Genomic DNA, 14,610 nt, shown 5'->3' on the forward strand with positions numbered 1-14,610 from the left:
CGTTCTGTGTCATGCTAAATGATTTCTCACATGTTAGTAAACGTCGCAAGTGGAAATCTAAAAAATAGTTAGATTTGCTTAGATCCTTTTATCATTGTTGGCTGCATTGTTTGGATGTTTCTTTGGTAGGTGGTCTTGTTGGTGTGGGCTCATTAAAGCTGTTGATTCTGTGAGTTGTTGTGTGGTGGTTCTTTCATGTCGGCATTTTGGATTGATGGGCTTCTTGAATAGACTATTTTTGTGCTTGTTTCTGTTTGGATCTTTTTTGCAGGTTGATTCAATGGTTTTGTTGCTGTGGTTGCTGCTGTTTCGTCTTCCTGGATGACTTTCTTTGGATCTTTTTGGCATTTCTTTATTGTTGTCTTATCTTTTGTATTAGTTAGGATCATCAGCTCATAGTTTTTTCTTCAAAGATTGTATTTTAGAGAGTTTTTGGTTCTTAAAGGATCTGTAATGCTTTTTTGATGGAACACGTAAGCATCTTTGTGAGTTTCTACCAAAAAAAAGAAAAAACTACATACAGCAGCATATCCACATCAATTAACTTTTTCATGTTATTTAAGTTTGGTTAAAGCTTGACCTGCCCAGTAAGTTATTTAACAATTGGCTCCTTTAACAAAACAAAAGTTCAATAGACCAGACAATATTTACATGAACACAATATCTCCATTCCAAAATCTTAAAAGACAAATTTGAATCACACATACATGCATATAGAGCAAAATTCCTAGCTGATATAATTATACAAAAGCATACCCTTGCAATGACATCTCTACTCTACCATGATTTAAAAATAAAATAAAAAAAACATCACACATTTTACTAGCTAATAAGAACTCAACAAAATTATTAAGCTTATGAGAAGAAGTATCAGCTTCAGTTGAAGGTTTTCAAAATGAGCAGTAGAAGAAGAAGAACCTGGAGGTGGACTTCCATTATCTATATGGCTTTCCTGTGGGCAAGTATAATTGCAAAGGCTTGGCCTTACTATCCTGTAAACTCCTTTGCTGGCTAAAAGATAAACATCCTTGTTGTTATCCTCGGCAAAGGAGTAGACGATGCCAAGAGATGGGAGGTGACTGCCTTCAACGGGATCACAAGCAATTGGAGTTTCTTTGGCACAGTTAAATGGCAACTCTGTACTGCTGTAGTTTCCACTGTTCTCTGGGTTCTCAATGCCTCCCCACATTCCTAAACCATAGAGGTCTGCATACAAGTACCTGAAGACAAGCATGAAGAAAATAGATTTATCATAATCATCAACATCAACATCCTCATTATAAGAAAATAGCTAAAATAGGCCCTAAAGTTTTTAGGCATGTCTATTTTAATCCCGACATTTTCAAGTGTTAAATTTAGACTTCATTTGGGACGGCTTTTTTACTGCTTCTTAAAGCAAATTTCTAGTACAAAAATAAAATTTTTGTATAATAAAGCTGCTTTAAGAAGCCCTAAGAAAACCGTCCTAAACGAAGCCTTAGTCCCTCAACTAACCAAATCATAATAAATTTGATTATACTGTTAATTTTATAATTTTTTAAAGGATTCATATCATGATTATTCGACAAGTTTTACGCTGGCTATCGACTACCTAACGCAACCCTCCACTTTTCTCATCCAGGACTTGGGACCTGGCAACATAACACTATGTTGATGTTGTTGTTGTTGTTGTATTTGTGTTGTTAATTTTATAGTTTCTTTGAACAAAAATTGGAGAAGGGAAGCTTTCCTAAGGGCATTTTTTATTATTTTTTATATAATTGACCCAAAAATGTTCAAAATACTCTCATGGAAAGCTTCACTCCATTAACTTCTATCCAAAGAAACAATGTAGTATTTTTCTACATTCTTCATTCATGTTGAATCCTCATTCTTCATTCATCTGGAGTAAATTTCTCAATGAAAAATTTAATCAACAAATCATAGTGATGAGCACAACATCTCAGTTTAATCAGTGGGTTTAAGGTTACTAACCTTCCATACAAGCATGGATCAGCTTTCGCTCTATAGACATAACCACCAGAAATTGAAGCAGATCCGACATTTGTATTCACAGAGGAATGATTATATCCCATGACTGGAAAAATTGGATTTATAGAGTTTAGAGAGGTGTTTCCTCCTGGAGTCCACTTGGGATGGTAAGGGTAAGAACCCTCGTAAATGCGCCATCCATAATTGCCTCCCTTCGAGATCAAATCGACTTCCTCATATGTTTCCTATAGATGTTAGAGAAAAAACATATTATTGAAAGAAAAAGTTATGGTTATTGGATTATTAAGGGAACTTTCCTTGCTGGAAATAGAATAATGTTAAGAAAAAGTCATAATCAAGCATAAATCATGGACAATGATTATATTTGGAAAAGAGATTATTGACGGGAAGTTAGTAAACTCTTTTGACTTAGGCGTCGTTTGGGACAGCTTTAGACCACTATTTTTTCCTGCTTTTAAGAGTTTTTTGAAATAAAAAGCAGCTTTACAAAACAGTAAGAAAGCCGTCCCAAACGAAACCTTAGAAATTAAAAGGTGATGAGGAACAGCAGCAATAATGCAATATGACTCCTGAGCAGATTGATCACTTTAAAAAGTTTTGGTTTGTGCAATCTTTATAATGAAGAAAGATCAATTCTGGAAATCAAATGCATCTTGAAATGCTTTGAACTCCCATTTCTGATATAATGGTTAGAAAACTTTACAATTTGTTGTTGTGAATGGATGATGTTGTTAGAAATCCTTCCTAGCAAGCATCAAATGTGTATATGCTATCAAATCATCATTTAAAAGCAGTAATTTTAATTTATTTTAGTGTATAATATAATGATATATCACTTTCAAGAAATTCATGTAAAAATCCTTAATCCATATCAAATAATAAAGGATAAAGTTTGGGTCATGGTAGTTTGATCCAAATTTGATCATGATAGATTTTCTAAAATTAAATCTACTTCGAGATGGTGAAATACGAACTAATTAATCAATTATTATTTATATATAGATAAGTGTAATATACAACTAATCAATCAACTTTTATATTACACCGATCTTAAAGTAAATCCAAATGTTAGAAAATCATCATGACCAAATTGGGTCATGATATCCTAATCTAAATTTTCTCCTACTCTAAACTCAAATTTGGTTGGAATAGATTAACTAATCAATTTTCTTTTAGATAAGTGTAACACATGATTTATCAATCAACTATCGTATTACACTAATCTCAAAGTAAATACAGCGGCTACAAAAGCTATCCTTTACTTTGAGTTGTGTGTAATACATGACAAATCAATCAACACTCATGTATTGCCCTCATCTCAAAAAAATAAATCCAATGACTAGAAATTTCATTTGGCCTAACCCAAATTAATTAGGATGAATTTTATAGTCGTTGGATATACTATGAGATGAGTGCAATATATGGCCGATTATTCAACTTTTATATTGCACTCATCTCAAAATAAAATTGATATTATTGAAAGACCATCCTAACTAAATTTGAGAGTCAAAATGTTCTAACCCAAAATTTCTCCAAAAATAAACACAAATATAAAATTCTTTGACCTGCCCAACATCCGCGCAAAAGAAGTAAGATGGCCGTTTCGAGTCGAAACTGCAGCGCCATGGATTTCTAAGACCCAAGGCCCAAATCTCATCCTGCAATTGACTGTCATCGGCAGAAGGGTTGTCTTTTGGAATTGAATAGTTTCCCCAAAGACCAAGATCATTTATCTCACTTGAACCTACAAGTATAAATAGCTTGGTTAAAAACAATACTCAGATAATGGAAAATAGAAACATATAACAGGCATTGTCACTCATTCTCAGCAATACCAAAGAAATTATTCTTCATCTGTTAAAAAAGTTTTGACACCTACATTAAAAATTTTGAAATCACAAATAAAATAATTCACCAAGCATGCATATAGAAGCACATAGGATATAAGCTTTAAATGATAAAAAAAAGAGAACACAATCAATCTAATCAATGCATATAATTTTTAACGGCCCAATTCAAGAACAGAAGAAAGATGGAAATAGTTTCTAAAAATAATTTTAATTGAACCCATCAAAAGCCATGAACTTGAAATATGCACCTCATGAAAATCAGAAATCAGCACAAACAATACATGCACATTATATATATATATATATATATATATATAGAGAGAGAGAGAGAGAGAGAGAGAGAGAGATTAGTCCTATCAATTGGATTAAATCAATTTTCTTACCATTCATCCACAATTAATAAAATATCAACACATAATGCTGATCATTCACAATAAAAGAAGCGCAAAAGTTTTGGAAATTAATATCAGCAAATGTTTTTTAATTAAAAGTTACAATATAGTGTCCCTAGTTTCTTATCTCTATTTTTCCAAACATAACGTGAAGATGTATCGCGGTAGTTATTGCAAAATTGTGGACGCCTTCCTTTATCATCGCTATTTGAATTTCATATTCATTAAGGTTTCGTTTGGGACGACTTTTTTACTGTTTTCTAAAGTAGTTTTCTAGTACAAAAATTTCTTGAACTAGAAACTTTTGTACTAAAAAGCTGTTTTAGAAAGCATTAAGAGAGCCGCACCAAACAAAGTCTAAATCTTTAGGTCAGCATGAAGATTAAGCTAGTTAATAAAATTGCAGCTAATCTCATTCATCAAGAAACAATACAGAGGAGTAAAACACCAGCAACAACAAACAACAGCGGTTATAAACTAAAAAAAAAAATAAAGAGTATCATTCAAATTTAAGAAGACAGTAGCTCAGAACTCTTGTTAGAGGTTGCAACAATTGTAGAGAACAGAAGGCAATCTATTTTCAAATAATCAAGAATCAAACATATTCAGGCATTTATGCATTAAAAATAGAGATAAAAAAGGAACAAAAACTATAGGTGAATTTTGTCCTTCAATACTCACTTGGTATGTTATTCACATCAAGTCGCATAATTTTACCCAGCAAGGATTTTTTATTCTGTGCAAAATTGAATGGATCTCCATCATTCCCACCATCTCCCATCATAAAGTATAAATAACCATCTTCAGGTCCAAAAAGAATTTGCCCTCCATGATGTTCTGTATATGGAAGCCCCATGGTGAAAATCCTTCTTACTTCAGAAGGGGAAGCAGATGTTGCCTACAAATGAAAAAAAAGAAAGCATGTGGAAATCCAGTGGAAAGACCTTCAAATAAGATTAACTTCAAATTTAATAATATTAGATCCAATATTACAACAATGGCTAAATAAGGTTGTGAATGTCACCTCTGAAGGCGTTGTTGAGGAGCCATTGACAGTGAACTCTGAAACAACACTTTGATATCTGCAAGGTTGAACGCCATTGTTCAAACCAAGCTTTGAAGGGTCACAATCCACATCAGAGTTACATGAACACCTTCCAGAACAACTCGCCGTTTGTGTCTTATCACAATTATATGAAACAAAGAAGCGCCCATTACTTGTGAAATTTGGATGAAATGCCAAACCCATCACTCCGAATGCAGTATCATAATGAACCATGTCAGTTATATCAAGAAAAGTACTTGACTCATTAAAATCCAATGTCCCTCCTGATCCTTGTGCTGGAACTGTCGCTAGCCAAATCTTACCCGCTTGATCTGACAAGAAGACACGATTTGAGCCATCTGGGTGAGGCACCATACTAAGGTATGATCCATTTCCAAGCTTCTCTAGGCAGATACCTTTGGGTGCAGAGTCCACTGAACTATTAAATGAAGCAGATTGCCCATTGAAACAAACCGACTCACTACTGGCTGACCCTCCAAATGCTTTGCAGAAGTCAGTTTCAGATTGCCAAAGATCTGAAAGTCTGGAAGATGAAACTGACTGTCCAGAAGCGCCCTGTAAAGAGGCAGCAAATGGAGAGTTCCGTATGGGTACATCTTTGCAAGAATCCCAGACCTGTACGCAGAAATCTCCGGAAGCAACTTTGCTGGACTGAGAAGAGCTAACATAAGTTGTTGAGTTGCACAAAACAGGAACCATTCCAATGTTTGGTTCAACGGTGAAGAGATCTGCTGAATATGGATTACATTTCTGCAGGGATCATGGAACAGATGCATAGTTAGATGATTAATAAACTGCAATAAGTCCATTGGATGAATAACTCATTGATTGGTGAATCGGTGAAAATAAGATTGTCAAAGAACTACAGATGACGGTTTAGCACTAATTTGCTACATTTACTGCACAAGCATAAAATCCAGAAGGTCCAAAACTCTAATAGATTTTGTACAGATACACAATATCACTTAAAACGAATGTAGTATGTTAGCTGTTGTCTCATCATATGTTAAATCATTGTTTCCTTCAAAATCCAACGGAGCCGGACTTTTTTTAGTGTGAGCACAAATTAGGTTTTTTAAATATTCCCTCAATTTTTTTTTATTTGTGCTTTAGACAGTTTTAAAAAAAGATTTATTAAATTTTTTTTTGTTATATATATATATAATTTAGCCCTGTTTTTTTTTAAGGAATGTTAAAATATAAATTTAATTTCATGATATTGATAATAATTTTTCAAATTTTTATCAACTAAATTAATTTAAATTTATCAATAATTTTGTACCTTTGACCACAAATTTTTTTTGAATAGCCAATCATTAAAAGAAAAGTTTGTTGACCCCTACTATCGAAACTCGGGGAAAGAGGACAATACAGCGATTTAAGCAACATGTGCATGAACGTGACACGTCATTTGAAGGGTCAAATGACCTCTGATTGCTAAACAGACTGCGTCGTTGCAATTAAGACGACAAATTCGCCTAAAAGAAAAACCCTCGCAGTCAAATCAGACAAGATAAGTCAAAAGGGACGACCGACATCTGAATTTGACGTATGACATTGCCCAAACGATGTATGATAACAAAAAAACTTCACCAGTGCGTTAATCTACCTACATGTGACGACGAACGATATGCAATAAATGTCAGGATGCTTCTATAGCTAGCAACAACAAACATATTGCAAGGATGGCTGGCTCTCTATGGACAAATATACGAACAATGTATCGTCTGCGGTCAAAGGGAACATGTTTGCAACACATACAAAGCACCCACAAGTTGTCGCAGCAAAAGGCGGTGAATACTACAACACCCCTAAAATCAACCGCAATTCAATGGCCAACAAATACGTCAATCCATTGCAAACAGGGGAGGACAATATGTAGCAAATGTAAATACCTACGAACCGCCGTAGGAGACCTATCACATACGCAAAGTGTTATATACGAGTAAATACAAAATAATTGCAACATATATCAACATCTATAAGCAACTGCAAGAGTCTCGTTAGTGCACGACAGTCTACCTACCTGTATCAAGCAACAAGCAAATAACCATAGTGCGACGCCACGCCACCTGATATGCAACACTCATACAAGTAGATAGAAGACGTCTGCAAGCTTCCAAACAGAATGCTACGCACACTCAAATGTCATCACTTGCATGGCTGATCGATGCCAAATATTTTAAAATGTCCTCCCACATGCATTACAACATGCACAGCTTATTATGTGAACATGCGAGCACTCATGCAAATGTGTATATACATATGCATATATGATATACATATCCGCTATATATGTATGACAATCATATAACTACAACATATAAATTGCATACAAAATCATATACCCGCATGGATCCTAACGAGCGTGTTATGAGTAAACATATGACGTCTGAGGATGCTGCGCATGTCAAATGATAAATTTAAGTTCATACCCAATCCTCCTATCGAATAGATAGAAGTCGACACAGCTCAAACTATCAAAAAAATATATAGTCACGGTGTCGACCGAGATTTTATTTTATACGTTCATATTAGGCCTTCAAGGCCTATTACAAAGCAAATTCATTGACAAAGTTACAAAGCCTACTACGAACCCAATCCTCTGTTAGCAATTAGACAGAGTCGACAAGTCTCAACAAATAATTACAAAATAGCCCCTAAATATCCGCATGGGCCCCAACAAATGTGTTATGGGTACACATATGACGTCCGAGAATGCTACGCGGGTCAAATGATAAATTTAAGTTCAAGCCTGATCCTTTTATGTGAGTAGAAAGGAGTTGACACGGTTCGAAGTATCAAACAAATATATAGTCACGTCGTCGACCGATATATATTTTTTAATACATTCATATAAGTCTTTCAAGGTTTACAATAAAAAAAATTCATTAATAAAAGCACATAGCCGATAATAAACCCGATCATTTGTCGACAGGTAGACAGAATCGACGAGGTTTAACTGATAAAATGTAAATTGTCCAATAATAACCCGATGATGGCCGTGTTGAACGTATATCTCAACCGGAGGGGTTAATTCCAAATATTCAAAATGCCTTTAAAACTTTTAAATGCTCACAAAAATTAAAAAATTTCAAAAATCATCCAAGCTATCCGCCCTCCATAATAGTTTGTAGAGGTAGCCAAATTTAAAAACTACTTCAGTTCACAAAGAGCCAATGTTCAGTCGAGAATATTACTAGAATTCATTCTCAATCCATCCCCTGCCAATAAAACTGTAACACTTGTCTTCTAATCGGTGGTTTGGCTAGATGGCTCCACAAATAACCCGTGGTGTGGCCAAAAGGTTCCATGTGATTAATGATTATAATTGCGACCCTCAGACCTAGTGGCTTGGTCAAACGATCCCACTATATTACAGTTATGGTTATAGCCGTTATGTTCCCCAATGATTTTAAATCCTTAAGATATAAATAGATATGATATAATCGATAGGGCACAAAGCCCTCTATTAGTTAAGGTGGACTCAAATGTGTCCCCTCAGATAAATATTCACCCCGGGTCTATAAGGTATTCTTGGACGAAGCAACCCATGGCTGTCGACAAGGATCATTCTGTCCTCCTCTGACTATATGGATCAGGGATTATGATGACCCGAGACGATGGAGCCATGAGATCTTAATCGAGTTCATCATTATTCTCCCCACCATCTGCTTTATGTGTAAGATGGTGAAATTTTCAATTTTAAATATTAAGTCTAAAAAACCAAATCATGTTACTACTATACATCAAATACGACATATCTCTACTTATCTGTTTGACGACTAGTCTTAATCTAAAGTTCTCTCTCATTATCGGGAAGGATAATTAACTATAGGGGCTTGCGCATATAAAAAACCTGAACTCAAATCATAAAATCCTCACAAAATAATAGCGAAATCTCTGGGTAGTGTCTTATTTCAAACCCAATCTGCCTTCTGAAAATTTACCTCAAAACTTAATTTGTTAAAACTCTCCTGAAACTGGATAGGCCGGGGAACGAATTTTTGGAGCCAATAGATTTCTGGTGACTCCACCGGAGATGGTTTCTTTCCATCTTCGGCTAGTCGTATAAGTTTTATAGTAGCAACAAAATAATATGGGCTAAAATTCTAAACTCTTCAAAATGATCATTTAACAAATTAAAATTTTAAATATCCTAAAATGATCATTCAACAAATTCACTAAAAATTCACTAAGTAGGATTTAAAACTTATCTAAATTATCTGCTTTGTTATTTTGTTTTGTGTAGTCTCTATATTTTAAAAGTGCAGGGTAATGTATCAGATACTTATTATTAATCCTTGTCTTTCATTTGTGCAGATAGATATGCAGAATGCATTAGTCATCATCCAGTAGGGATGTGGAGCCAGCATTCAGCTGGCATATGCCTTATTTCTACCTAACGACATCCCATCCACTTGCTGTAAGCCTCCACTTCTCTTTGCACTTATTGCCTCTATACAAATGTGTTGTTTACTAAGCCATTAGGAATCCAATGTCTGAATCATGTTTTAATGGATAATTTCCGGATTAAACTGTTGGAGAGTAGTTGTTCTGCTTATTCTTGCATGTGGGTTCTGGACATTCCTTAATGGTTTGCTACTTATGATATTGTATTGTGAGATTTTTGCGTGAACTATGTTTGGTAACTAAATTATTTTTGTGTTTGGAAAACTTGTTTTCTTTGAATATGCTTCTGGTTTGAAAAAATTTTGATTAGCTACTTTTAATTTGATGAATTGAGTTCTTAGAAGTTGAATTGTTTACCTTTTTTTTTGTGTGTGTTGGAATCTGATTACTTTTGGTTTAAGCTTTTTGTTTTTATTGATTCCTTATTGCTACTATTTTTGGTTAATTTTTGACATTACCGAATATGCATAAGAGGAGTTGCCAAGTAGTGGTTTTGGATTGGACCCTGAGCATTCATTTGATAGCATACATTTGAACTTATCTTACTAACCTTCACATAGAAAATTCCATGCCACTATTATTTCTAAAGAGAATAAAATTGAAACAAAAAGAGTATTTTTCTAGAATCTATAGGAAAACTCATGATTGCATACAATCACATTATTAGCTCTATATATTCTCATGTTCCTAGTTTTAAGTTGTCTTTGTCTTCCTACTAATTTTTAAAGGATTATTCGCATGTAGGATTTTCTAGATCACATTCTATATGAATATTCGAAGTCAAAGGAATTGAAAGTATAACTGATTATTGCCTAGACGAAAGACATTGATAGATGAATTCATCAAGGGAGTCAATTTTTTCATCCAAGTGACCTGTCAACTATCTTCTTTTTTATCTTACAGAAAGTTTTGTTATCCTTACTCAAAGCATAAAAATCAACCGTATCTTACACCAGATAAGGTTACTATTAACTTATACCGTAGAGAATTTATGTCAGAATATTGATTTTGGACTTCACATGATGAGTATGAGCCACATTTCGACTCTCAATGTGGTTTATCAATAAGTTCCAAGATAGTTGAGGAAGAAAATATTAAGATGTATGCATATATGGCTTATGATGCAATTAACCCACAATTTAGAAAATATAAGAAAGATTCACCATATAGGGAAGCACAAGACTTTTATGAATTATTACGTGCTGCTCAACAATTAATTTGAGATGGATGCATTACTCACTCCGAGTTATCAATCGTTGTTAGGATTAAGCTCGCAAACCTATGGATTAGACTCTCAAGCCTATGCATTCGAGGGACAGTCGTTTGGCACATCAGATTTCTCAAGTAGCAGCTAGGAAGAGTTAGTTAGGCAAAAGGTGGCTTCCCTGACAGCAGAACTAGAGTAAGTGCGAAAATTGGAAGCTAGTATACAAATGCAGCAAGGCCAAATACAGGATGAGCTGCACAGATTTAGGGAGCAGTTCTGTTAAAAGCAGCCTACAAGGACCAAGGAGAGTGAGGGGATGCAAGAGGATTAGATTCTGCACGCTTGTAATTTTTTTGTTAGTTTTCTGTAATGTTTAAGAACTAATGTATGTTAACTATCATTTGTACACTGCAGCGCTTGAGTATTGTTTAATGAATTTAGAATAATGTTCTTCTAGGATTTATATTTATCTATTTTATTGATTGAGTTCATTTATATGAATGCTACATTATTTGTGGGTTATTATAAGAGAATTAACATGAATGAGTAATTTTTTTGTCTAGGTTACAAGTTTTCGGCTGATTTCCAGTCGATCTACCGCTGGAAATCGTTTTATAAATCCTTCATCTCCATTGGCTTCTGATGCCAAGGCTATTTAATGCAAGTATACAATATGCTGGATAATGAACCGAATTTATGTCATCTAGCTTGCATAAAGAAATTAAGACAACCATGCTTTCTTGTTCATTGTACACCATGCTGACATAACAAAAATCATGGTCCCTATTTCCCATGATGACACCAAAAGACAAATTCTTCAGCGTGCTTAATAGACAGAAGTTGGCAGCTTAATTTCACTCTAAGTTGATTTTACTCAGTACAGTAATCAATATTAATGCAACCTTGATCAGAAGAATCCTGTAGGGAAAAGGGCTACAAACCAACAATTTCTTGGAACATAAAGGGAGCAGCATAGCCAGGAAGATTCAGCTTGCTGGCTGAATAGCAGATGAAGAATATAACAGATAAACTGCCAAGAAGGAAATACAACTTAATGGATCTAGAAAATGAACTTAAGGGATGGAAGCACCGATCAATTGCTAAGACAGATGCCTGAAAATTAACTAATTACTAGGAGCACGTATTTATCACTGTATTCCATATATGCATATGGGATGAAGGGGGCTTCTGCTTTCCATCCTCACCCCTATGGAGCAAAAGAACTAATAGCTTTGCATTTCATTACAAATGAGGCAGCTTACATAAGCAAAGAATTGAGCCAGTTTATTCTCTTTATCACGGTTAAACTCTATCATTCTTATATATCAATTTACTTTCATATTCCTTCATCATAGATGATTACAGGTGTCTTGTATAATGAATTGTTAGATATCTAGTAGATGTCACTGGAATCTTCTTTTTTAATTTACGGTATAAACTATAGCAATACATTTTTTAATTTCCTTCTTAAATCATCCATAATGATTAGGTGGCATAGCTAAAATTTGTATCTATCGAGATATTATCCACTTTGGTTTTATAGATTTTAGGATTTAATCCTTTTTTGGTGTGATCCCCAGTAAGATCAAGTGCTTAGGCAAGAACACACTTAACTATGCAATTTTTGTTGAAACTCCAATCATTACATGAACAAATGTATTGAACTTTAAGGTTTGATTCATTGTACTTAAAAGGGATTATACAATCTTCCCCACTTAAAAATTGATCATGTCTTATAACTTCGAAATCATTCACTAGACATATAGTATTCATGACGTGCCCTTTACATATTTAAACTCTGAACTTGATTAGGTGATTCCGTACAAAATTATGTGATTTTCCTAATAAGCTACAATAATCAATCTTTCTCCATAAAGCAGTACATAGTCTGATGAAAACATTTTCTCATATAAATGATTTCCTATGTTATATTTCATGGTTGGCGCATGAGAATAATTCATAATCAACAAAATCCGCTCTGTTAACCTTTAGGGGCTGTTTGGTAGCAGGATTTAGGCTGGATTTGAGGCGGATTTGAGTGAAATCCAACCAAACGGCCTAAAATGCAAAACCAAATCTCACGACAAACGAAAGCGCCACAGACGGAAAATTCCGTCTTTTCGTGCTAAATATGGATTTCCGAACTCCTTGTTTTTGCCGGATTTATGAAATCCGTTGGCTGGAGAGGAAGGGTCCGCTCTTTAAATTCGTTCTATAGCCAAACAATCACACGAGATTTAATGGGATTTATCATAAATGTTATCAAACAGTTTTCAGGATTTAGGCCCCTCCGATTTCCGAAATCCTGATTTAGCATATTTACAAAATGTTGTTTAAATAAAATCCTGGGTGCTACCAAACAGCCCCTTAAAATTGATCCACACAAACCTAGAATATGGAATTTGGATATCACGAACATTAAAACTGCAATGATATAATTCCTATTTCCTATAAAAGACATAAATTAACCATTTCAGATTTTTGGTCTGCTTAGTCTATTCAAACCAAAATCACTAATCTTCTGCTACAATTTAAAAATTTTTATTTACCTAAAGGCACTAAAAAATCTGATAATACAAAAAAAAAAAAAACTGAAAAAAAAAAAAAAAAAAAAAAAACCGAAAGAAGAGTAAAGAAATTAATTTCACTTCAACCATATCAGAAACCTGTATTTGCAATCTAAGCAACTCAATAAGCAATAACTGAAATCTAAAATAAAACAAAAAATGTTCTTTACCGTGCAGAGAATCGACTTGACTATAGATCCACAAGTTGAATCAGAGATATTCATGGAATTGAACTGCTTCTGCAACGCTGAGTCGTCAGTGGCATTGCAGCAGCTGCTCCCCGTATAAGAGCAGAAGGTCAATGGTGTCTTTAGGGTTACAGGTGCCCCTACTCACATAGAAAAAAGAGAAAGTTTCACAAATCAACCAAATCCTTCAAGAAAATAGCAGTAAGAAGAAGAACAAGATGACGAATCTGGAGGAAACCCACAAGAATTTGTGCACAAAGGGAACGACAAAGAGCTGGGTAAAAGCAGAAGCCAAAGTAGGGAGTGGAAGAGAATCAATGTAAGAAGATAATCCAATAACACAGTCCTCATTCTGAAAAGAGTAAGGTGGTGTTGTCAGTGATGCCAAGAAGAAGAAGATGAAGGTATTTAATGGCAGGAGCTGCTCAAGTTTGACCAAATCACATTGAAAAGGTTAAATTTGAAGAAAAATAAAATCTTTATGCGAGGACTTGAGAAATATTATAAAAAGGAGCTGAGAGAGAGAGAGGAGGGCTCTCAACTTGCAACTGGTTTTATTGTTGTTTGGGTGGATTTGTGTTGAAAAAGGTACCTTTAGATGGATGGCAGTTGACGAAATGGTGAAGGGCATAATGAAGAAAATATTAGTTCATTTTGAAAGGTTTTTTCATATACTAATAATGATATTATTATTTATATTTTGATAAAAATCAAATGTATTTGTTATTGGAAATGCGAGCTATTTTGGTTTTAATTAAATATAGTATAAGTCGATTTATGTGACAATTATGATAGTTGGGGTAGAGCAGCGGCATAGTCGTGTCGATGGCTGAGGCAGCAGCTAATGATGATATTTACACTATATCAGTGGTGTTGTGATAGGGCTGTCAAAAACGGGTCATGGGTCGGGTTCCAGTCCAACTCGAAATTGACCA

General features: G+C 34.5%; 1 protein-coding gene across 1 annotated transcript; it reads right to left on the reverse strand.

Moving 5' to 3' along the window:
• Positions 1-611: 611 nt before the first annotated feature.
• Positions 612-14,205, reverse strand: LOC110112235 (HIPL1 protein). The gene is made up of 7 exons (XM_020844388.2): positions 13,918-14,205; positions 13,658-13,815; positions 5,259-6,050; positions 4,916-5,132; positions 3,558-3,736; positions 1,975-2,216; positions 612-1,220 (listed from the first exon to the last, which is right to left on the reverse strand). The coding sequence occupies exons 1-7, from the start codon at positions 14,024-14,026 to the stop codon at positions 827-829; spliced, it is 2,091 nt and encodes a 696-aa protein (XP_020700047.2). The 5' UTR covers positions 14,027-14,205; the 3' UTR covers positions 612-826.
• Between the last annotated feature and the right edge of the window lie 405 nt (positions 14,206-14,610).

The sequence above is a fragment of the Dendrobium catenatum genome, unplaced genomic scaffold, assembly GCF_001605985.2.
Source record: "Dendrobium catenatum unplaced genomic scaffold, ASM160598v2 fragScaff_scaffold_1373, whole genome shotgun sequence".
Lineage (NCBI taxonomy): Eukaryota > Viridiplantae > Streptophyta > Magnoliopsida > Asparagales > Orchidaceae > Dendrobium > Dendrobium catenatum.

Bases quoted from the DNA above. Each gene is read 5' to 3' on its own strand.
- LOC110112235 (XM_020844388.2), bottom strand. From the start codon at position 14,026: ATGAGGACTGTGTTATTGGATTATCTTCTTACATTGATTCTCTTCCAC. The intron at 13,816-13,917 runs GTGGGTTTCCTC...CTATGTGAGTAG, and splicing joins CCCTTTGTGCACAAATTCTT to GGGCACCTGTAACCCTAAAG. The intron at 6,051-13,657 runs GTAAAGAACATT...TGATCCCTGCAG, and splicing joins TCAAGTCGATTCTCTGCACG to AAATGTAATCCATATTCAGC.